This window comes from Misgurnus anguillicaudatus, chromosome 4 (assembly GCF_027580225.2).
Source record: "Misgurnus anguillicaudatus chromosome 4, ASM2758022v2, whole genome shotgun sequence".
Classification (NCBI taxonomy): domain Eukaryota; kingdom Metazoa; phylum Chordata; class Actinopteri; order Cypriniformes; family Cobitidae; genus Misgurnus; species Misgurnus anguillicaudatus.
The window spans coordinates 36,404,330-36,429,804 of record NC_073340.2 but is presented as its reverse complement, the minus strand read 5'-3'; the positions used below and the strand labels follow the sequence as shown (position 1 = coordinate 36,429,804).

At 38.3% G+C, this 25,475-nt stretch overlaps 2 protein-coding genes across 2 annotated transcripts; one reads left to right on the top strand and one right to left on the bottom strand.

The window, feature by feature from the left end:
• The first annotated feature begins 17,470 nt into the window (after positions 1-17,470).
• Positions 17,471-22,948, top strand: LOC129455951 (uncharacterized). The gene is made up of 2 exons (XM_073867212.1): positions 17,471-22,672; positions 22,817-22,948. The coding sequence occupies exon 1, from the start codon at positions 17,575-17,577 to the stop codon at positions 22,141-22,143; it is 4,569 nt and encodes a 1,522-aa protein (XP_073723313.1). The 5' UTR covers positions 17,471-17,574; the 3' UTR covers positions 22,144-22,672; positions 22,817-22,948.
• LOC129421504 (cadherin-5-like) lies at positions 22,934-25,475 on the bottom strand. The gene is made up of 8 exons (XM_073866522.1): positions 25,258-25,475; positions 24,787-25,066; positions 24,245-24,358; positions 23,996-24,169; positions 23,786-23,898; positions 23,434-23,690; positions 23,201-23,337; positions 22,934-22,995 (listed from the first exon to the last, which is right to left on the bottom strand). Exons 1-8 carry the CDS (start codon positions 25,462-25,464, stop codon positions 22,934-22,936), a joined length of 1,344 nt encoding a protein of 447 aa, XP_073722623.1. The 5' UTR covers positions 25,465-25,475.

Below are 25,475 nucleotides of genomic sequence, written 5' to 3'. Positions count from 1 at the left end.
TTGATCTCATTTTGACGATCATAAACAAACAAGGCCAACATGAGAGCCAGGGTATCTCTGTCAGAAATGTAGCCCAGAGAGGGCGGTGGTCAGCGGGGCGAGTGACCACTGATGTCCGCTCATGCTTTGGTTCCCATTCGTACCGAATCTCACTAAGCAAACGTTCAAACAGGTGCTATCTTTACTAATCGACTGCAGATTTAAATATAATACAGATACATTCTCGACTGAACTAATCTTAAAACTACACTTTGTGACCAAGAAACGGTAATATAAAGAAACGGCTTTTCCGTCCATTGAGTTGTTATGAGCTTCAAAGCAGCCGAAAGCTTTACCTGTCATTCTGGCCGCCCTCAAATCCGTGGCGGAAGAAGTAGTTCTCAAACAAAGAGGCTTTTAAAATAACTCCGTTGTTGTTTTCTAGTTTTCGTTTTTCAAACGTGTGCCGTCGAACTGTTGTATAAAAGCAATATCGCTCTCGGAGTCGTGTGATATAGCTCTATATCATCACGGCTGTGATTGCCTCCGGCACTCGGCCTGCGGCCTCGTACCTCTGGCCTAATCACAGCCGTGATGATATAGAGCTATATCACACTCCTACTCGAGCGATATTGCTTAAATATATATATATTTATTTATATATATTTATTTAATATTTTATATATAAATAAATAACTATAAATCTATTATTTTAAGCTACTGGGTTATTCTATCCCAGGATAATTAGGTTGACGCTCATTCTTGCGTTGATGGTTTACCTTTCTTGCATACGTCTCCATGAAAAACAAGAAGTCCATTATTCTGTTGCATCATTATACATTGTTTAATTGCTCCACATAACACCAACACATATAATATCTAATTTAGTATTAAATATAAATACAGCGAGGCAAACATATATGCTGCGTCTGAAATCGCCTACTACCATACTATATAGTATGCAAAAAGCACTACTTTACTCACCATATAGCATGGAAGTAGGCGGTTTCAGACGCAGCGATACAGTCCATTGCTGCTTCCGAAACCGCCTACCTCACACCATACAGCACGCAAAAAGCAGTAGACGAGGCGAGTAGTATGTCCGAATACATAGTATTCGAAAAACAGTATGCGAAAAGTACCCGGATGACCTACTACTTCTGGTTAGATTTTGCAGTGTGCATACGATGGACACTTCACTATCCCATGATACCCCGGGACAGGAGTTATCCAATGAAGAAGAAGAGGCATGCGGCTGTTTTCGCGCTGAAATGACATGACGTGATGACGATGTATGTCACGTGATGTATCAACATAGCGGATGTAGTACGTCCGAATCTCATTCATACTACCAGGATTCATACTATACAGTACCTACTGTTTTAACGGCAAGTAAGTAGATACTTCATCTTATTCAGTACCTACTACTATACAGTGTGCGGTTTCGGACGCAGCCAAACTATTCGTGGTGTTGCGGTCAAAAACCTTTTGCCCTTCTGGGTCAAACCACCTGCCCATCACTATAGGAAGGCAACCTTTATGCAAAATGTAAATGGTCACAGCGCCACACAATGGTCAAAGTGAATAACACATTTTGGCCCCTACATACAGTAAGCTGTGTACATGTTTAACATACAATAAATGATTGTGATAAGTAAAATGCATAATTTGTTTGAATACAAACACCAACTATAATTGGATCTTATGCATACAGTATATTAGTATTTGCAGAGGTTTCCTGACTTAAAATGAGGTGGTGCTAAACACTGATGCACACATGCATGTGGCTCAATAACACACTTTACAATCAGTGTATGCCAGTCTGTGCATGCGCCCTGCAGTGCTCCATCCTTCGACCCGACTGGCACGCGCACACTTTAATTTGGAGAGGGTTAATACTGCGAGTGAGCTTCCCTCGCGATGTAGCTTCACGGACCGCGTCCAGGTGACCGAAGACGCCATCACCCAACATGAAAGCGGTAAGACTCCGCTTGTTATTGTAACCTGCATTACTTGCCACATGTACAGTTTAGCTTCTTCCATCAGCACAGAGGGGTTTACTTGTGCTAAGTGTATTGAAGTAGTAAGGCTGACGGAGAAGATTGCAGAACTAGAAGCGCGCATCCAAACGCTAGTTGATGACAGCAATACCGCTAATGCTACAAACGCTAATACCGCTAATGCTACAAACGCTAATACCGCTAATGCTACAAACGCTAATACCGCTAATGCTACAAACGCTAATACCGCTAATGCTACAAACGTTAATACCGCTAATGCTACAAACGCTAATACCGCTAATGCTACAAACACTGTTTCGGGTGCGCCTAGTGTTAAACGTAATACACATAGCTCGGTTCCATCATCTGAGTCAAGGGGGCCGACTAACTGGGTGACTGTCAGGCGGCAAAGTCGTTTCCGGTGCCCACCCAAGACCCCCCTGGTAATTTCAAACAGGTTCGATATTCTAAGCAACACACCGACTGAGACGTCTGTTAAAAGTGCCTTGGTCATTGGAGATTCGATACTTAGGAACGCAAACATTGAGGCACCAGCCACCATAGTCGATTGTATACCGGGAGCCAGGTCTTCAGACATTAGATCAAAACTTAAAGTGCTGGCTAATGCTAAGCGTAAGTTTTCTAAAATTGTTATTCACGCCGGCACGAATGACACCAGACTCCGCCAGTCGGAGATCACCAAAGATAATATTAAAGAGATATGTGAAATTGCTAAAACAATGTCAGACAATGTAATATGCTCTGGTCCCCTCCCCGCCTACCGGGGGGATGAAACTTACAGTAGATTATTGTCTCTTCACGACTGAATGTCAAAATGGTGCCCTCAGCATAACGTAGGGTTTATAGACAATTGGAAGCATTTTCGGGGGAGACCTGACCTGCTAAAGATAGATGGCCTCCATCCATCTCAGGAAGGAAGTGCGATTCTCTCTATAAATCTGACCAATAGTCTTACTTCGAATACAGTCTGACTATCCAGGGTACAAGTCAGACAACAGACGGATCGGCTTAACCGTCCATCTGTTAGCTGCCGTGATATGTCAAGATCACTTATATCCCAGCACTTCGAGTCAATCTTACCAGAATATCAACACATTTCAACTGTATCTGTTCCCTGAACAAATAAATACAGAGCACCCCTTGCCACATCTGGTACAAATCTGATTAATATAAAATTAGACAACAATACTTTAACAGATGAACCTCGAATATTAAAATTCGGCCTTCTTAACATTAGATCGCTTACCAATAAAGAACCTATTGTCAATGAAATAGTTACAGACCAAAACTTAGATGCACTCTGTTTAACAGAAACCTGGCTTAAAGCAGACGACTACATTAGTTTAAACGAATCCACCCCACAAGACTATTATTATAAACACGAACCTCGATTAAAGGGGAGAGGGGGTGGTGTAGCTACAATATACAACAAAATTTTTAAAGTAAACCAAAAATCTGAAGTAAAATTTAAATCATTCGAACTAATGTTGTTAAATATGGAAATAACCGATCGTAACCACAAACAGCTCTCTTTTGCCTTAGCTACAATATATAGACCTCCGGGCCACCATGCAGATTTCCTTAAAGAAATAGCAGATTTCCTGTCTGAGCTTGTAGTCACTGTAGATAAAGCTCTTATCGTTGGTGATTTTTATATTCATGTGGATAACCCAAAAGATGCACTAGGACGTGCATTTATGGATGTTCTAAATTCTCTCAATATTAGACAAAACGTGACAGGGCCAACGCATACTCGTAAGCACACATTAGACTTAATTCTGTCACTCGGGCTCAATATTAATGACATCAAAATATCACCTCAGAGTGATGCAGTTTCTGACCATTACCTTGTGTCATACACTGTACCTTCTAGATAGGATCACTCAATCCACAACATGCTACAGATTAGCCAGAACAATAATTTCCACCACTAAAGATAGATTTATTAGCACTCTTCCAGACCTGTCCCAAATTAAACATGTAGCAGATAACTCTGATGATCTAGATATTGTAATAGAAAACCTAAACAATGTCTGTTCTAACACATTGGATGCCGTTGCTCCCATTCGAAAAAAGAGAATCAAAGAAAAACCGCCAGCTCCATGGTATGATCATCACACCGCAGCACTCAAAAAGGCAACTAGGAAAATGGAAAGAAATTATAGAAGCACAAAGTTAGAGGTATGGCGTGCAGCATGGAAAGAGAGTGTTAAACAATACAGACAGGCTATTGTAACCGCCAGATCTACCTATCTTAGCAGGCTTATAAATGAGAATCATAATAACCCTCGTTTCCTCTTCAGCACGGTTGCAAAACTGACTAGAAATAAAGAACAAACAGAAACCAATAGTAAACTTCAACACAATAGTAACGACTTCATGAACTTCTTTTCTAACAAAATTACGTCTATAAGGGAAAACATCGTAGCTACCCAGGCAGCCACCACTCAACCCGTTAGTTCACTTAACACTAGACTACCATACGAACATCTTGATTCATTTAAACCTACTACAATAGATGAGCTCTCTAGACTAGTTACATCATCCAAATCATCATCCTGTATATTAGACCCCGTTCCCACAAAACTGCTTAAAGAGGTATTCCCTGTAGTGTCAACCCCGGTTCTAAATATCTTTAACTCATCGCTAGAAATAGGATACGTTCCAACAGCTTTCAAACTAGCAGTTATTAAACCGCTGATTAAAAAACCGCAGCTTGATCAGGGAGAGCTTAATAACTTTAGACCAATCTCAAATCTACCTTTTCTTTCGAAAATACTAGAAAAGGTAGTGGCAAGCCAGCCACGCACACCCCCGACAAACAACAGCACATATGAAAACTTCCAATCAGGACCCAGGCCCCACCACAGCACAGAGACAGCGTTGCTTAGAGTTACAAATGACCTCCTATTAACATCCGATCGTGGTGAAATCTCAATTCTTATATTATTAGACCTTAGTGCAGCCTTTGACACAATAGATCATACAATCTTACTCAATAGACTAGAAAACTATGTTGGTATCAGTGGTCAGGCGCTAGCCTGGTTTAGGTCGTATCTAACCAATCGCTATCACTTTGTTTATGTAAACGAGGAAGAGCCATACCACTCCCTGGTTAAATACGGTGTACCGCAGGGATCGGTTTTAGGTCCTATCCTGTTCTCGTTATACATGTTACCTCTAGGAGACATTATCAGGAAACATAACATAAGTTTTCACTGCTATGCGGATGATACCCAGCTTTACATCTCCTCACATCCCAGCGAAACACACACGTTTTCTAAGCTAACAGACTGCCTTAGCGATGTTAGTGACTGGATGGCACATAACTTTCTTAAGCTGAACTCCAATAAGACAGAGATACTTATTATTGAACCGAATCGCTACAAACATAATATGTCAGATTACAAGTTGCACATAGATGGCTGCACTGTGGTGCCATCTTCCACGGTTAGGAACTTAGGTGTGATGTTCGACAGCAACTTATCCTTCGATAGTCATATCGCCAACGTCTGCCGCACAGCATTCTTCCATCTTAGAAATATCTCGAAAATACGCCATATACTGTCCACATCTGACGCAGAGAAGCTTATCCATGCTTTTATGACCTCTAGAATAGACTATTGTAACTCGCTACTCGGGGGATGCCATGCAAATCAAGTAAACAAGCTTCAGCTAGTTCAAAACGCTTCCGCAAGGGTACTTACTCGATCTAAAAAGTATGACCACATAAGCCCAATTCTGGCATCTTTACACTGGCTACCAGTTAAATATCGCATACAATTTAAAATATCACTACTCACCTACAAAGCTTTAAATGGCCTAGCACCCTCATATCTTAGAGAATTACTATCAGAATACAATCCATCACGCACACTACGGTCGCAAAATTCTGGTCTCTTGATTATCCCCAGACTATCAAAAGTATCTAAAAGTGGAAGGTCATTTTCCTACTTAGCCCCTAAGCTCTGGAATGATTTACCAACCGATGTCCGAGAATCAGACACAGTCGATAATTTTAAATCTATACTTAAAACTTTTCTCTTCAACAAAGCATTCGCATAATTTGTCTAGTAAAAGTACTTAACTCGAAATAGTTATCTGTACGGAACAAAGCACTCGCGGTCATAACACAGATCAACCAAATAAATAAATAAAAATCTTATCTTAACCTATAGTCGGATTGCGATTTTGGAACTTTCGTGTTCTTGTGAATAGTATGCCATACAGACCCGTTTGCCACTGAACCTGCATTAACGACGACAGTGGGGCTTCCAGCCTTAGTCAAACGGGTTGACACGTATGGTCAGGTTGCGATGTTGGCGTTTTTTCGTGATCTTGTAAATAGTATGCAATATAGACCCGTTTGCCACTGAACCTGCATTAACGACGACAGTGGGGTTACAGGCCTTAGTCAAACGGGTCGACAGGTTTCATTTTCTCTTAAAAATCGGAAGGTGACCCTTAGTTACCATATACCGTCGCAGTGGGCCCCCAATTTGCAAAATCCTCAACTGTGGATAATATAATTATGCTGCAATAGTTAGTCTGTCTGAAACTAAGCTGATTCAACCACATCACTGTGTGACACTTGCATTACATGTGAACGGCCCCTACGCTAATATGATTTTGTTTTTCTCTCCCTGTCTCGTCCCTGGGTCCCATTGACCCTGAGGACAATGGGACAAACAGACCCAGTTCCGGTAGATGTGAAAGTCGGCACACCTCTGATCTACTGGTCGTCCTTCAATGTGATGCCCAGCTGATGCCTGACCAACGACCACCGGCAGGACCCGCTTAATATCCGCTTAATATCCGCTTAATCTCTGCTTAATCTCTGCTTAAGCTCCTTATCTGTTAATATGTGTGTATATACATGTATATCTCCCAAGGGTTTTTCCCTCCTAGGACTTTTATTTTTATTTCCTTGGCTAAACAACCCGGGGTTTTTGTTTTTTTTCTCCTAGGGGTTTTTTTACCCCGGGGAGGTAGCCTGCTTGGGCTTAACTTAGCTTCTTCTTCTCGACGTTACATTAGTAATATGCTCGCTCATAATGTCGCGTCATAGCCGCAGCAAATTTGACTGCTTATGCTATTGTGTATTATGTTATGCTATCTGTCGTTTTTCTGTGCTTTTACTGCTTTTATTAATGTAAAGCTGCTTTGAAACAATTGAGTATTGTGAAAAGCGCTATATAAATAAAATTGAATTGAATTGAATTGAATACTGTTTTGCTCTGGTGTGCCTCCATCAGAAATCTCGATTTCAAGAGTGTACTCCATTGAGTGTTCAGAACTGAAACCTCCCTGCTTCGCCACAATACTTGCAGTGTTATCTGAAACAAATATGAATAATTAAAAGTAATGGGTAACACTTTATTTTACGACCCGCAAAGTACCGCGTAATTAAACCGAATTTACAGCGTACCTATTTGTAACAACAGAGTACCTCTACAGTACATACTTGTAGGTATAAGGGAACAATATCATAAGTTTGGGGTAATAAGGGGGTAAGAATATATGGAAAATTATTCTCTAAGTATTTCATAACTACAGGGTACCTATTGTAATATTACATGGTATGTATGACTTACGTCTATGGGTAATATGGTCTATGTTTAATATGTTTTTTTTCATATTTGCTGATGAAGTGTATTGTATAGCCTACAGTTGATGTCTACAAGCCACGTCGGCAAATAAAATATAACAGCACAATAAAAATAATAGCAACTTGTACCTCTTTGATATGTATACAGGAGTTACCAAGTAACTCTTATATTTGCGGGCTGTAAATTAAAGTGAAGAAAGTTTTTAAAACCTCTTAAAGAAATTTCACCTCAGGATCGCGTTCCAGCAAACCTCCTGCAGACGGCCGCGCGCTCTACACCTGCGCAGTAGCCAACATGATCTCACAAAGTTCCGTGGGATAGTCACGGAATTTTGTGCTCGTTTTTCCGTGGCGTTCTCGCGGATCTCCGCATTTTTCCGTGGCCCTGCTGCGGACTGTCTTTTTCGTGGCGTTCTCACGGATTGGTTACTCAGCTGCTTTTTCCTGTTTTCAAACCATTTTCGCTTCGGTTTAGGGTTGGATTTGGTGTTTGCGTTAATATGTCACTTTAACTATTGGTTTATACTATTTTTTCTGCTTTATTCTTTTATATTTTCTAAACTTTAAACAATTGTTGCCTGGCGTTGGGGTTAGAGTTGGGTTTGAGTAGGGATGTCATTTCATGTAAATCTAACCCTAAACCGAATCGAAAATGGTAAGAAAATAGGACAAAACAGTTGAGTAACCAATCCGTGAGAATGCCACGAAAAAGACAGTCCGTAGCAGGGCCACGGAAAAATGCGGAGATCCGTGAGAATGCCATGGAAAAATGAGCACAAAATTCCGTGACTATGCCACGGAAATTCTGGCAGTAGCCTACGCATATAGTCATCTTTTGCTTTAGCGGGAGCTGATATCTGCTGTTGTTTCATTCTGGTTTGCCATTGCATAATTATAAAATAATTGTCTTTACACATGTTGCAAAGTTTTATTCTACCAATGATAACACCTATTAAAAATAAACAAATAGCGTGCTGCTTTGTGGTCATTATTGTGTCATTTGAAATAAAAGTAAATAAATTGCAAAGCGCCCGCAAATGTAAGAGTTTCCTGGTAAATAGGGAATAAGTTGCTATTTTTATTGTACTTACCTTAAAAGAAAAGATAACCACATTAAATCAGCTGGACTTTTGTTTTTAAAAGCAAGTAATAGGCTTCTAAAATAAAAGTGATGTGCTGTTATATTAATTTGCCGATGTGGCTCGTAGACATCGACTGTATACAACATTCAGTAGTCAATATGAAAAATTCACAATAAAATCATTAAAAAAAAACCATAATTTCCCCATAGACTTGACTAAGTCATACATACCATGTAATATTATAATAGGTACTCTGTAGTTATAAAATACTTAGAGTATAAATAATTTATAATTTTTCATATTCTTACCCCCTTATTACCCCAAACTTAAAATATTATTAAAATATTATTCCCTTGTACGTACTGTAGAGGTACCCTGTTGTTACAAATAGGTACGCTGTAAATTCGGTTTAATTACGCGGTACTTTGCGGGTCGTAAAATAAAGTGTTACCAAGTAATGCATTCATTAATTTTGCTTCTAGTCATGGGAAATGACTGATTACATCTACCACAGGTGCAAGAGTATGGTTTTAATCAGCAGTGCTATTGTTGACTCTGCTTTTTTATTCTGTTGATGCTTGCTGGGAAACATTGCAGAGATCATTTTGACAATTCAATGCAAGTGTAATGATGAGTGTAGGCAGAGGATCCAAGTGCAGGTAAGGTTTTTAATATAATAAAATAAAACAAGATAATCCATACAAGCGTGGTACACAGAAACAGAATCAACATCACAGTGAAAGTTTGTCATCAATGTGAAACAATACTTAACCAAGACAACTGAAACACAAGGGCAATATATACACCTGGGTAAACGAGGAAACAAGACACACTTGGGAAGACAATAGGTGTGTTCGACTTCATGCGGCGCTGCGCAGACCGATCGGCGGCTGACTTGAAGCAGTGCATTTTGGTTAGTACTTTTGTCCGACTTCAGCTGGCGCTGCAGGCACGTGACTGTGTCATATGGTTTTTAAGTACCGCGAGAGCGTTTCGAGAGTAGCCGGCTGGCTCAGCCGGTGCAGCTTCTCCAGAGCGGCTGCCCGGAGTTGTGATGACGTAACAGCTTTACTTGATTGGTCGCCTCATTGATGACAACGATCACGTGCGTTTCAAGTTTAATCCAACCTTTAGTTTCACTAATAAACATTATAAATTCATGTTTTAAAACAGGAAAAAACACTTTAATATGCTTAAATATGTTATATTGTGTCGTGTAATAAAATAAAAATGAAAATAACAAACTCTATTGGTATTTTAATAATATATGCTTGTTTCCCGTTATTTTCGGGTATACAGTATAAGCAGCAATTAAAATATTCGATATAAAATGTTTCTGGTTGCAACTTTTTATTAAAAGATTTGTTTTTATCAAATTCAGCATCTAATTCACTTCATTCGCGATTAAAAACAAGGAAACACGGCGCACACGTCACTACGGCAAGCAGCAGGTGTCCGGCTTGACGGCTCCGTCTTCAGTTCCTCCCTCGACTGCAAGCGGCAAACCTCGCCGATCGGTCTGCGCAGCGCCGGATGATCTCGAACACACCTAATCAGACAAAAGACTACAGACAATGACAAGACTTCAAAATAAGAGACATGGACAGGGGAACACAAGACATGACTGTTAAAGCAAGGCCTAAGAATATCACATTTCACAAAATAGTAGAAAGTGCAAATTCTCACTTTGGCATTCATGTTACTTGAAATGCTCATCAAGCACATTTTGAGAAAAGTCGTAAAAAGGCATATGCCTACAATCAACATTTGAAGTGGACCAAAATCTTTTATAAAAGTTGTCTTAAAATTTTGAACAATACCCGTTCTTGTCTTAGTTTAGTACATTGTATACCCTACCACACTACTGTCAAAAGTTTTAAAATATATGCCAAATACATTTTGTATAAAGTAATGCTCAATTGAATATATTTTTGAATTTGGAAATGTATTTAGTTTTGAAGGTTCTTCCAATTCCTTGGATTGAAATATATGGAGGGCTAAAATATTTTTTAATGCTTTGAAATTTATTTACTTTTAAAATATTTCAAAATGGCCAAAAAATATATCAGTGACATTTTTTTAACGTATTCCAAAATATATTTCAGCAGATATATTTTTTGTGCATTTTTGTATATTTAGAAATATTTAAAATATATATATATTTAAAAATATATATTTTTTGCAATATGGGGTTAACTCTTTTAAATATTTTAAAATCTGAAGTTTTTTTATGGAATAACCCTGATTTTAAATCTTTAATGTGTTTTTTTATCCACTAGGTGGCTTTATGTATACAGTTTATGGGTGATTCTCACGAAACCATTGAAACACCACGGCACTAATGATTTTAGCTTTAAAATGTGTAATATAGTAACATTAAAAAGCATCAGAATTAACACAATACTGTGTTCTACCTTGCACAATGTGTGATTTCAACATAAGAATTTATCATTGTCAATTTTATCTCATTTTCTGCTGAAATTCTCATTACCGCAATGTGTCCGGCTGTGTTTGAACATGCGTTATGTTGTAATTTAATCAAATTAACACAAAAATATTAAGAAAAAAATAAATGGATGTTTTGCTAGACTACTTTAGATGACAGAAAAAATATTTACTGAATATTCATGTATAATAATAATGAAGAAAAATTTGGAAAATGATGTGTCCATGCCTGATGTTCTCATCCTCCGCAACACTTTTTGAGAACAGTTAAAGCACACATACAGAATTTTAATAAAGTTTGATTTTGAGTGATCAAGCACATGGACCAGTTACTTCAAGATGGCTACCAGGTAAGATCATTTTTTTTACAGTTAATTTGAAATATTGTCTTGTCAGAATGCTTACACGACATTTTGATTATCATTACCGCAACAGATGCTTATTAAATGTTAATTTAATTAATAGAAGCATAATACTTTGATTTTAAATGCATGTGCAGAATCTCCAAATTATATTCTTTCAGGTTTGTCATGTCATTTTGAAAATATGTCAGTGTTGATGTTTTCTGACTGTTGCGGTAATGAGATTTTTTAGGATACATTTTTTAAATTATGTTACAAAAAGTGTTACATAATAAGTAAAAGTTTTTAAATTAATGTTCCCATTTACTCCAGACTTTGTTTTTCAATGTCTGGTGGGAAAAAAAGTAAATGTAAGCAATTTTTACATTTTAATGCTTGACATTTTTAAAACCAAGTTTTCGTGAGAATCACCCATATGTATATATAAACACACACAGCCATACTGTCAGGGTGTGGTGTTGGAGAAAGGCAAGATGAAGACGGAGGAGATAAATGTAATGATACTTTTAATAATTTCACATATAGACTGGAACTATAACAGAAACATCACAGAAACATAAACAATGACCAACAACAGAGTATATATAAGGTGAGTGATGAGGATTTCTGGCAGGTGTGATGATTACAAAGACCAGGTGAGGGAGAGACAGGGATCATGGGAAATGAAGTCAAGATAGTGATAAAGGGGGAAAACATGAGGGTAACCAGAATGGGGCCGTGACACATACGCTGTAAATGACTTTTTATACTTTATTCTGTACTCTTTTAAACTATTCTATAATGAAAAGTCAAATAAGTTTTTCCATGTAAAAATCAGTGCACCTTGATTTTTTAGGTATTTTATTTCTGTTTGGTTAAAGACTGTTAATTATACAGCAAATAAACAAAAATGTATTGAAAATGTTTATCTGTTTGGCACATTCAGAACACGTGTCAGATCATAGGTATGAGGTAAAATCTTATATCTAATGTATTTTAAAGCACTTTTGTGTGCTTTTACCATTTATATGTGTGAAATTACAGAAGCAATGCTCAGCAGTTAGTTTGGTTTGCAATAGCATTTGGAACAGCAGGAAATGAGGGTAAAGGCCATTGTAATCTTACTTGACCACAAACTTCTCATTACTTAAGCAATATCGCTCTAGTAGAAGTGTGATATAGCTCTATATCATCACGGCTGTGATTAGGCCAGAGGCACGAGGCCGCAGGCCGAGTGCTGGAGGCAATCACAGCCGTGATGATATAGAGCTTTATACCACGGGTCTGTTGAATGCTGCATTCTGATTGGCTGAGAAATGTTCTATGGGTGTTGATTATTTTTCTGTAAACCACACACCTATCTTTTCAAATGTCTTAAAAATAGGCACCAGAGCAATGTTTGTGGTAACCGTGGTATAAGAGGAATAATTGACTCCAGTCCTTTGAATTATTTGAAAATAATGCACACCTGTGGTGTAACGGCACGACGTGCCGCATTACCACCTTGGTGTGCATTATTTTCTTATAATTCAATGGCCCGTCGTCAATTATTCCTTACATATCACACGACTCCGAGAGCGATATTGCTTTTATACAACAGTTCGATGGCACACGTTTGAAAAACGAAAACTAGAAAACAACAACGGAGTAATTTTAAAAGCCTCTTTGTTTGAGAACTACTTCTTCCGCCACGGATTTGAGGGCTGCCAGAATGACAGGTAAAACTTTCGGCTGCTTTGAAGCTCATAACAACTCAATGGACAGATTTGCCGTTTTTAAATATTACAATTTCTTGGTCACAAAGTGTAGTTTTAAGATTAGTTCAGTCGAGAATGTATATGTATTATATTTAAATCTACAGTCGATTAGTAAAGATAGCGCCGGTTTGAACGTTTGCTTAGTGAGATTCGGTACGTATGAGAACCAAAGCATGAGCGGACGTCAGTGTTCACTCGCCCCGCTGACCACCGCCCTCTCTGGGCTACATCTCTGACAGAGATTCCCTGGCTCTCATGTCGGCCTTGTTTGTTTTTTGGCGCGAGGTAAAGTGAATAAAACTATACTTATATAATGTTACTATTGGTTTCCCATTTACTCTTAACGCGATACGAGCACTCGATTATTATTAAGCTTTGTTCTTGTCAGTACTATATAAAATTGTTCTTTATAAGTGTCAGAGAGATGTTTTTGCATGCTGCTTATAAATACACCAGTGGCGATATTCTCATAACATGTTTAAATAGTCACGTCGCGATTAAATAAATGATCAATGTCCACATTTAAAAGCTGCGGTGCTTACCTGCAGTTCCACAGTGTTTTTGCGTTCTGGTAAGAGATATAGCTCCAGAAGAAAAACCGAGTGTTTACATTCCTCTTTCCAAGTGTCCACACGATGTGACAAGACATTAATCCCATTAAGTTTAACGTAACATCCAAGAGCGCTGATCTTTGACGGAATAATAACTTCCGATTGGGGATTCACAGACTGATTTATGAGCTAGTAAACTAATGAGACACACGGAGAGTGATTAAAAACAGCGCGGTTCTGTGTGCCTGCAGTTTTCCATTCAGAGATGAGCCTGTTTAGGACCTCCATTCACTAGGTGGCGGAATGATACGAAAGGTGAAGCGGTTACAGTGCCGTTATCAGTACAATATCGAATAGCTCTTAGCCAATCAGATTCAAGAACCAGAAAGAACTGTTGTATAAATGTCTTTAGAACATGACCTACTGTCAAATATTATAATTATTAATCATCTAATTACTTTATATTCAATTTTGGACATGGCCTTAGTCAATATTAAAGCAACACTAAAGAGTTTTTGCTCTTTGCTCCCCCTACAGGTGAGAAGCGTAATTGTTTATTACCACTGTCGTAAATGCTGCAGCATAGCTGGCTCTGATTGGATTGTAGGTCTGCCGTAAAGAAAGTTTTTGTAGTTTTCACTTGAACTACAGGACCACTACCCGACGGTTGGAAACTTCTTTAGTGTGGTTTTGGCCGATAAAGGGCTGTAAAGCGAATGTGAAAGTGCCATTCACCCTGTTTTGAGTGGATGATCCACTGAAACTTTTTTGGAAACATTATTTTAAGGTAAAAAAAAACTCTTTGGTGTTGCTTTAAAGATATCAAAGTTATATTTCTGGAAAATGATCTTCACCTTGTAGGATGATTTTTATGAATAAATCACAATTAAATGATTTAAGATGGTAATTACCAATCTACTACTTTTAATTTTAAGGAATAGTTTACTCACCTTGGTTGTCATGAAGGGCAAAGCTTGAACTCTTTTTTGCCAGAGAAAAGCGAAATCTGCCTGAATTCTCATCCTGGTCAAGTGCACCAATAATTCCAATGAGCTGCAAGAGATTGAAGATAATTTAAAGTGTGGAAAATATATCATGATGGGAGAAAAAATGTTTGAAATGTTTCTCAGTAATTTCTTACTCTGCCTGGTGTGTCACTCTCACAAAGATACGCGTAGCTCCCGTAAGTTAGTTCAGCTGCATTGTCATTAATGTAGCTGACACAGAAAAAATGTATTTCTTGTTTAATATTTTTGTTACCTTTTAAAAGTATTCGTTTGTTTGTTACAAATGTTGTTTAATAATTGAATGTTTATTTGAGTATTTGTATTTTATCTTCTTAACAATTGCCAATAGTGACACCTACTGGTGAAAATATGTAACATTGTACGTATGTAGGTCACGTGTTTGATAAGCTGCATTGAACATTGGGAAAGCACGAGGTGATCACACGAACAGAGAAGTGTAAGATCGAAAGAAGTGTATAGATTAATAAGATTGTTTGTTAAGAAGATTTCTAATGTCTCCTGAATCCTGATTGGAAAGCACACGGTATGTTTGTTTGTGTTTTGGTTAATTTTGTGTATAATTTAAGGTATTTTGTGTATAAGTATGTTTAAGCCATATGATTAATCTACAATGTAATGTAAAATAATTTCATCACAAATGTAATTGCTATTTTATTTTATTCTTTAGTTTTTCACGGTGCTCAGTTGATGTTTGTGATGACAAGGGGACAGACATTAAAACTGAAAATCTGAATCTGAAGGCATCAGTTGAAGCGTGCTTATTTTCTAATCACGGAGAAAAACTTCAGGAGCCGTTATAGTGAAAAACGTGCATTCACTCCCTCTAAAAAAGTGCAAGAATTTCATCGGGAAAAATGAAGAGTTGCCAGCCCTCGTGGTGATGCAGTTGACCCGGTGGAAAATAGCAGCCGTCAGTGGAGGTGAAAATGTCGTCATTCAAGGGAGCAACGCGATTTCGTCTTATTGAAACTCCATCTTGCTTTTCGCGTGACTGAATTCCTTTCTGTGTAGAAGAGCAGCGCAAGAAGACATTTTGCAGTGACAACTGATAGCCACAAGGCGGCGACGTTGCAAAGTTTTTGACAATTCAGTCATCAATAAGAGTTGAAACCCTTGGATTTGGAGGTCAGACTGTATTTTTTCAGCTTGAAAATTTAATTTCTTGATTGATGTTGCATTAACATTTATTCTAATTGAAATTGTATGCAAATGGTTGAAAAAAGTTTTTGCATTTAATACTTTTCTGAGTTGAGATTAATGTGTAACTTGTTTAATAATTGACATTGTACAATTTCAATGTGTTAGTTCAGCTGGCTATTTGGATTTAAAGCTGAATAATTTTGTGGTTTAAACCAAGTTACCAACATGGATGTAAATAGATCAGACAGTGTCTTAGACCAGGTCATTCAAGCTCTTGAAGATGAAAAAGCACAATTAGAGGGGAAATTAGAAACTGAAATTGATGTCTCAGAAAGACAAAAATATGAAGAACGCCTTGCAGAAATTAATGCAGATTTGCAAGCTAATAAGACAAAACTTCAAGGGTCATCATCACAAGTTGAGCAAGAAGTTAGGCGTTCAGAAAGAGAAAGACGTCCAACAGAAAAAATGCTTGAGTTAAGACATGATGAGTTAGCAAAAAGAGAAAGGAAGTTTATGTTTACATACTTAAACTTTAAAGCGGAAGCTCAGTTTATCAGATCTAAACTGAAAGAACAATGCTCTAAAACGGAGTTAGGTGATATGATAGTGACTGCAGAAAAACGTGAAGCAGAGTTAAAACAAACCTATGAGAGTATTCGTGCAATGAACGTCCCATCTCAAGATATAAGAAGGAAAATGGATAGCTGCACTTCAGTGACTAGTGAAGTAACTGCACTGTTGAAAAGACGTTGCACAGAAGTTGACACTAAAGAGTTTGATGCGGAGGCTGTTAAAGAAACACTCCTCCAGTTACTGCAAAGAGATGACGCCAAGTCAATTTATGGCTCAACTGTGTCGAGAGCTGAAAAAGAATGTCAGCAAGGAAGTCATATGTCAGTAAAAAGAGTGGAAGCAGTGGCACGCTTAGCTGCAAAACGTGCTGAACTAAATTGAGAAAAGGAAATCTCAGCTCAAAGAAAAGAGGTGCTAGCCCAACAAGAGAGGTTAAAAATGCTGGAGGAACAAAGGGATCTTGAAGTCATAGAAGCTGAATATAGTGTGTACGCAGGAGAGGAATCAAGATTGAACGCTGAAATAGGAGATACAAAAGAAAAATGTGCTTTGCCTCCATGTCAGCATCGGCTGCAACACAATAACCATTCATGCACCAAGGTTTCAACCTTTCAACCTTTAGCTAAACCGTGCTCTGAAAATAAGCTAGAGACTAAAGTAGATGAGGTTGTATTAATGAAAGCACTAACAGAATCCCTGGCAATGACCAAACTTCCAGCTCCAGAGCCATTCACCTTTACAGGTGACCCACTCAAGTTCATTGAATGTCGCACTTGTTTTAAAGCTTTGATTGAAACAAACTGCACAACTTCAGCACATAGGCTGTTCTATCTAAAAAAGTACATAAGTGGAGATGCTCTAAGTGTACTAGAGGGAACATTTTATAGGAGTGATGAAGATGCATACACGCAAGCTTGGGATGCCCTGAATAAACGCTAGTTCAAAGAGCATTTAGGACAAAGCTGAGTAACTGGCCAAAAGTAGGACCTAAAGAATCACTGAAATTGAGGGAGTTTAGTGATTTCCTTATCTCCTGTAAAAATGCAATGCCTCATGTACATGGTTTGGGAGTTTTGGACGATTGTGAAGAGAACCAGAAATTGCTTCAGAAACTTCCTGACTTTATAACAACTCGTTGGAATAGGCATGTCAGTAAAGCACTCGATGATGAAAAGCCATACCCAAGTTTTGCTGAGTTTTCAGACTTTGTGGCAGAAGAGGCACGTATTGCATGTAATCCTGTTTCCTCTCTACATGCTTTAAAACATGCAGATGAAAGGTTAGGAAAGGAGCAAAAACGTTTCAAAGCCAGTGCTCTGATGCAAAATGTTAAACCCATTGCAAAGAACTTTAATGCATTGGAAAGAGAAACCAGTACCAAACTCAACCCTTCAGCTACTCGAGATAAGAGACAACTAGAATGTGTATGCTGTCAGCAAAATCACTTCATATACAAATGTGAAAAGTTTGCGGCAATGCCTCTTGAAGAGAAGAAAAAGTTTGTCATCAACAACAAGATGTGCTTTGGTTGTCTAAGAGTCGGCCATATCCCAAAAAAAGGTAGAAAGCGAGCAACTTGCAACATCTGCAGGCAAAGCCATCCCTCTCCACTTCATGAAGAACGTTTTCAAGGAGGAAAACCAGAAGCTTCATCTGACGAAAGGGCTTCCATTAGCTTATGTAGTGTGGGAATGGACAACTATAATCGCACTTCAATGATAGTTCCAGTATGGCTCTCTTGTGCAACAAAGGACAGCCCAGAAATTCTAGCCTACGCATTGCTGGACACGCAGAGCAGTAATACATTCATCAATCAGGACATCTGCGACAAACTTCAAGTACACACAGAACCTGTGAAATTAAAGCTGTCCACAATGACTGATCGAGCTACGATAGAGGATTGTCAGAGAGTAGATGGACTAAGAGTGAGAGGCTATAGTTTGCAAGAGTACATTGAGTTGCCACCAGTTTACACTCGAGACTACATTCCCTTGGAACGAGATAGCATTCCTACTTGCAAAAAAGCTCAGAAATTAACCCACCTGCTCAGTGTTGCAGACAAAATGCCAGATTTATTGGATTGTCCTGTAGGGCTTCTAATTGGCTATGATTGTCCAAGAGCTCTAAAGCCAACCCAAGTGATATCAGGGAATGATAACGAGCCTTACGCAGTCAAAACAGACTTAGGCTGGAGTATAGTGGGATCCATAGCTCCCAATGTTTGCTCTAGAGATGTAACAGGGTTCTGTCATCGCATATCGGTGAAGGAACTCCCAGCTATAACACCTGCCTCTATAATCAGGACGTTAGAAGCAGACTTCCAGGATACAGATTCAAAAGAGAGGACAATATCTCAGGAGGACATTCAATTTCTTCAACAGTTGGATGAAAGGGTTCAACACAACAGAGAAGGACATGTGGAAATGCCCTTACCTTTCAGAAAGCGTCCTCAGTTGCCGAACAATAAGCAGCTTGCTGTGGTTCGTTTGAGATATTTGAAAAGGAAAATGGAGAGAAGTCCTAAGTACAGAGAAGACTATGTGAGATTTATGGATGGTGTCTTTAGAGATGGAGATGCTGAAGAAGCAACTACCACTGGAAAAGTAGACAGTACATGGTACATCCCACACCACGGGGTATACCACCCAAGAAAGCCAGAGAAAATAAGAGTGGTGTTTGACTGCTCAGCCAAATTTGAAGGCACATCTCTAAATGACCACTTACTCACAGGGCCAGACTTAACAAATGCTCTGACTGGAGTGCTGTGTAGATTTCGTGAGCATCAGATTGCTATTGTTTGCGATGTGGAGAAGATGTTCCATCGCTTTCATGTCAGTCCAGATGATCGTGATTTCCTGAGATTCCTATGGTGGGAAGAAGGGAACACTGAAAAGGAACCCAAGGAATATCGCATGCGAGTTCACATTTTTGGAGCAGCATCCTCTCCAGGGTGTGCGAACTATGGCATGAAATATCTAGCCAGCAAATATGAAAAGGACTACCCACTGGCAGCAAGCTTCATTCGCAAAAACTTCTATGTGGATGATGGTCTTGTCAGCGTTGATTCCAAAGAGAAGGCCCACAAGTTGATTAGCGAAGCAAAAGATGTTTTGGCCAAAGGAAAACTGCGCTTACACAAGTTTGTGTCCAATAGCAGAGAAGTTTTGAATGCAATACCAGAGAGTGAACGTGCCAGTGTAGTAAAGGATGTTGATCTGAACTACAATGAGCTTCCAATGCAGAGTGTACTGGGAGTAAAGTGGAACATAGAGACTGATACATTCTCATTTAAAGTCGACCTTACTGAAAAGGCTGCCACTCGAAGGGGAATTCTATCAGTGGTTGCAAGTGTGTACGACCCTTTAGGTTTTCTTGCTCCTTACGTCTTTGTTGGAAAAAGAGTGCTCCAAGAGATGTGTAAACGAGGAGTAGGTTGGGATGAACCTCTTCCCTCTGATCTGAAGCCAAAGTGGGATACATGGCTCCATGACTTGGAAAATCTCCAAAGGATTCAAATACCAAGATGCTTCATTCCTGAAAATATGGGCAAAATCCAGAAAATTGAACTGCATCATTTTTCAGATGCCAGCAGTGAAGGTTATGGACAGTGTTCATATATCAGGACTGTTGCTGATGAGCAAGTGCATTGTGCGTTGGTCATGGGAAAGGCCAGAGTAGCCCCTACAAAGGTTTTCAGCATACCACGCCTTGAGCTGACTGCAGCCACAGTTTCAGCATCAGTAAGTCATCTTCTTAGAGAAGAGCTAGATCTGGAGATAAATGAGGAGTTTTTCTGGACGGATTCCCAGATAGTATTAGGGTATATCAAGAACGAAGCCAGACGCTTTCATGTTTTTGTGGCTAATCGTGTCCAGAAAATAAGAGACTCAACAGATCCAAAGCAGTGGTTCTATGTGGAAACAAATCAAAATCCAGCAGACTGTACATCTAGGGGTTCCAAGGTGGCAGACCTAATTGACTCAAGTTGGTTGAAAGGCCCAAAGTTTCTATGGGAAAAAGAAATTGTTACTCATAAAACTTCCCCAAAGCTTCTTGAAGGTGACCCTGAGGTAAAGGTCCTGAAAACAGATGCTTGTGTAAGAGACAACTTTCTTGAAAGACTGACAAGATTCTCAGATTGGAATACAGCACTCAATGCTAAAGCTAGAATCAAAAGACTTGTGAAAAGAGACAGATCAGGGTTCATTAGTGTAGAGGAGAGAGAGAAAGCAGCTCTTGTGCTCATCAAGGCAGCACAAAAAGAAGCCTTTGAAGAAGAACTGAAATGTCTCAGTCAAAACCCTGCTAAGCTACCAAAGAATAACAGGTTATTCCAACTTGATCCTATTCTCCAGAATGAACTGCTCAGGGTTGGAGGACGGTTAAGAAAGTCTAACGCAGCATTGGAGTTGAAACATCCAATAATTCTTCCTAAGGAAGGCATTGTCACACAGCTGATACTTGACCATTGCCACAAGAAAATTCAACATCAAGGTCGAGGTCAAACCTTAAATGAGCTCAGATCCAGTGGATATTGGATAATGGGTGCAAGCAATGTAGTGGCCAAACACATCAAAAATTGTGTTACATGCAGAAAGCTGCGCAGACCAGTTGAAGAACAGCGCATGGCTGACCTTCCAGCTGACAGAGTAGAACCATCACCCCCATTCTTGTATTCTGGTATCGACTGTTTTGGCCCTTTCTACACGAAACAAGGTCGGAAGGAATTTAAAAGGTATGGTCTGTTGTTTACGTGCTTGAGCTCCAGGGCTGTACATTTAGAAATGTTAGAAGATCTCACTACTGATGCATTTCTGAATGCTTTAAGATGTTTCATAGCAATCAGAGGAGCCGTGCGACAGATCAGATCCGACCAAGGCACAAATTTCGTGGGGGCAAAGAATGAGCTGGAGAAAGGTTTGAAGGATCTAGACCAAGAGAGGATCTCTACCTATCTTGCAAGCAAACAGTGTGATTTCCTTATGAATGTTCCTGAAGCAAGCCACATGGGAGGTGTGTGGGAACGCCAGATAAGAACAGTAAGGAGTGTGATGAACGCTGTTCTGGCTCAAGCTAAAGGAAGACTGGATGACACCTCATTAAGGACATTCTTCTACGAGGCAATGTTAATTGTGAATAATCGTCCGCTTACCACTAACACAATAAATGACCCAAAGAGTCTTGAGCCTTTGACTCCTAATCATCTGCTTACGATGAAGACATCAGTGCCTCTGCCTCCTCCTGGCAAATTTATTCGTGAAGATCTGTACGCTAGGAAAAGGTGGAGAAGAGTGCAATACTTGTCTGAGCAATTTTGGAGCAGATGGCGTAAAGAATACCTGGCCAACTTAAGCCTCAGACAACAATGGCACAAACCTAGAAGAAATGTTCAAATTGGAGATGTAGTGATTGTCAAAGAGGACAATGTTCACAGAAATGAATGGAGGTTAGCTAGAGTTGTTGAGACAAGTGCAGATGATGATGGACTTGTAAGAAAGGTTAAACTCCAAATGGGACAAAGTAAGTTAGGTAAAAAGGGTGAGAGATTGACACAAATAACGTTTTTGGAACGTCCAATTCAAAAAATAGTGGTAATAGTTGAGAACAATTCCTAAACTACGAGTATACACACAGTTTTCTTAACATACAGAGTAGTGTTGTTCAAAGAAAATGAAAATAACTCTGATGTTGAAAGTGTTGAAAGAAGAATGAAAGTTAACTGACAGCTTATAAGAAAATTACATGCTTTATTGGTTTCAGTAAAAAGGTAAAAAATTTAATAAATCCTTGTAATTTTGGTGGCAGTGTAGCTGACACAGAAAAAGTGTATTTCTTGTTTAATATTTTTGTTACCTTTTAAAAGTATTCGTTTGTTTGTTACAAATGTTGTTTAATAATTGAATGTTTATTTGAGTATTTGTATTTTATCTTCTTAACAATTGCCAATAGTGACACCTAATGGTGAAAATATGTAGCATTGTACGTATGTAGGTCACGTGTTTGATAAGCTGCATTGAACATTGGGAAAGCACTAGGTGATCACACGAACAGAGAAGTGTAAGATCGAAAGAAGTGTATAGATTAATAAGATTGTTTGTTAAGAAGATTTCTAATGTCTCCTGAATCCTGATTGGAAAGCACACGGTATGTTTGTTTGTGTTTTGGTTAATTTTGTGTATAATCTAAGGTATTTTCTGTATTAGTATGTTTAAGCCATATGATTAATCTACAATGTAATGTAAAATAATTTCATCACAAATGTAATTGCTATTTTATTTTATTCTTTAGTTTTTCACGGTGCTCAGTTGATGTTTGTGATGACAAGGGGACAGACATTAAAACTGAAAATCTGAATCTGAAGGCATCAGTTGAAGCGTGCTTATTTTCTAATCACGGAGAAAAACTTCAGGAGCCGTTATAATTAATGTCAAGAACTTTCAGATTAACCATTGCGTAGGATTTTTGACCTAAAACAGAAGAACAGAAAAGTTTTACACATTTATGAATTTGGCAGATGTGTTTACCCAAAGCAACTTACATACGTGCATTCAATCAATACATTTCTTTTATCAGCATGTGTGTTCCCCAGGATAAAACCCATTAACTCTTCATTGCTAACACAAAGCTTTGAGCACGTACAATTAGGTGATAGTGTTGTTGTTTATATCATACCATTTGGCATATCTTCTTGTGCTATAACTTGAAATGTGTAGGAGGAGTCCTGCTCTCTATCCAGTTGTCTTTTTAAAGAAAGATGCCCTTGAATGAGATCCACACTTACAGGACAGTCTGGGTCTTCAATAGAGTACCTAGTGGGATCAAATGTCAACGTTAGATATAACCACAGTCTTTTTTATCTGTGTACAATTGTGTAACTTTCATAACAGCTTAGGTTTAGGTTTTACCGTATTTTGTGACCAATTTTATCTGGATCCCTTGCTGAGACAGCTCCAATGACTGGATTATTGAAAGGGCCCTCATAAATGCAGAACTTGTATTCTGTTTGGTTGAAAACTGGTGGTTCGTCAACATCAATTACATTGATGATGACTTGGGCTCTCCTCAGTAGGTTCGGTTTTTGGTTATCTGGTGATGTAGACACACTGTGTTCATCCCCATTTACAAAGAAATTGTACGACTTCACTTCTTCGTAGTCAAGATGCTGATTGATAGCAGAAACAAATTAGCAAAACTAGATTTACCACAATTCCTACATAAGATTATAACAAGTTTAGTAGTGAAGCTTTAAATACGTACCTGATTGAGGCGAAGAATAAATGTAAATGTTGGATCATCTCTGTCCTCTACTCCAAATATGCCAATATCAGATCCCAGTTTTATGTCTTCTCTCACATCAAAGTGGTATTTTTCTAGAGAAGACAGTATCGGTGTGTTAATGTTTTTAGTTTACTCTGTAAAGTTACAATGTATTCAAGACTGCTTTTAAGTATTGTAAAATGTATTTGCCTGTCTTGAAGGTCGCAATGTTGTCCTTCACATCAGTAGGCCCAATGTTGATGGTCACTATAGTTGTAGCAGTATTTCCTGCCCTTGATCCTGGCATATCCTTGGCTTGTACTTCTATCAGATATTGATTCTGTTTTTCTTGGTCAAATGTGCTTTTTAAGGTGCTGATGACACCTGAAATTGAGCAAATAGAGGCTCATATTAAAAATCTTAAGTTATTCTTCTAAACGTCTGTTAGTAAATGCTTACCTTCACTGTTGATTTGGAAGAGGTCTGTTCCATTCAAAAGTTTGTATTCAATCTGTCCATTTGGAGTGGTTGGATCATCTGCATCAGTTGCTTTTACAGTCATCACTTTGGTTCCTAATAAATAATAACATGCATATTTATAGAGCCATGATAAATTGATAAAACCTTTGTATTTTCATAGCGTACAGTATACTTTGGAACTAAATTATTAAATCATAAACTGAAAATCATATTTATGTTCAATAGTATTTACACGGATTATACTACCATTTTACATGTACAGTAAAACATGCTACTATGTCTAAACAAACATGGAATTGTATATCCAATGTAATCTTTCCATGACAAAAGAGTTAAATGTAAAGAAAGAGAGAAATAATTGAGTAAAAATACATAAAGAAATAAAATCGTTCCTGTATGGCTCTTTAATATGGTAGCATCACATTAAAGAGTATTGGTTCATCTGTAATTAAATCCAGTTGTAAAAATGTCCATATAAACACAAACCAGAAGATTAAAACACATATGTTAAATAACAGTACCTGCTTTAGACGATTCATTGATGGATCCAGAGAGATCAGGTGGAAAAACAGGTGTATTGTCGTTGACATCAAGCAGCACAATTTCTAAAAAATCTTTTTCAATCAGTGTTCCGGTATAAATGTTAATGAGTGAAGCTGAGAGTTTGTAGGATTTCTGCTTTTCTCGGTCCAGCTGTGTATTGACAAATATATCTCCCACATCATTCACAAAAAAAGTGTCATTGGCACCTTCCCCTGACAGGATAAATCGTGTGTGCTTACCATACAATGTATTTTCTAGCTAAAATGAAAAGCAACAATAAAGCAAAAATGTGAAATGATTTTCATCATTATTTATCATTCGCTATTTTTATTATTGTTAAATGCAGTTCATTTATTTGACTTTCTATTTGAACATTTAGTTTAACTAGTAGATTTTTTTAAACTAGCAATATGTTTTCTATTTCTTTCATCATGGTTTGGATCATTTACCTTTCCAATTTTTTCAGGTAGGATTTTTGGATCCATTTCCTCAAACACATACAATTTATCCCATTTAAACTCTCTCTTCTGTCTTTGAAGAACCCTGCCATGCATGGAAGGATGTTTCAGAGCTTGGTTGACATCCATACTGGTACATAAAATGAGCAAGAAACCTGCCCAAAAGCCGGTCATCTGCCTCCAGGCAGAATGTTTCATAATCTGAAATG

Excerpts from the sequence above, each read along its gene's own strand:
- LOC129455951 (XM_073867212.1), top strand. The coding sequence starts at position 17,575 with ATGCCTCATGTACATGGTTTGGGAGTTTTGGACGATTGTGAAGAGAAC.
- LOC129421504 (XM_073866522.1), bottom strand. The coding sequence starts at position 25,464 with ATGAAACATTCTGCCTGGAGGCAGATGACCGGCTTTTGGGCAGGTTTC. Across the intron at positions 24,359-24,786 it reads CAATGAATCGTCTAAAGCAG|GAACCAAAGTGATGACTGTA; the intron begins GTACTGTTATTT and ends ATTATTTATTAG. Across the intron at positions 23,338-23,433 it reads AAAATTGGTCACAAAATACG|GTACTCTATTGAAGACCCAG; the intron begins GTAAAACCTAAA and ends TGATCCCACTAG.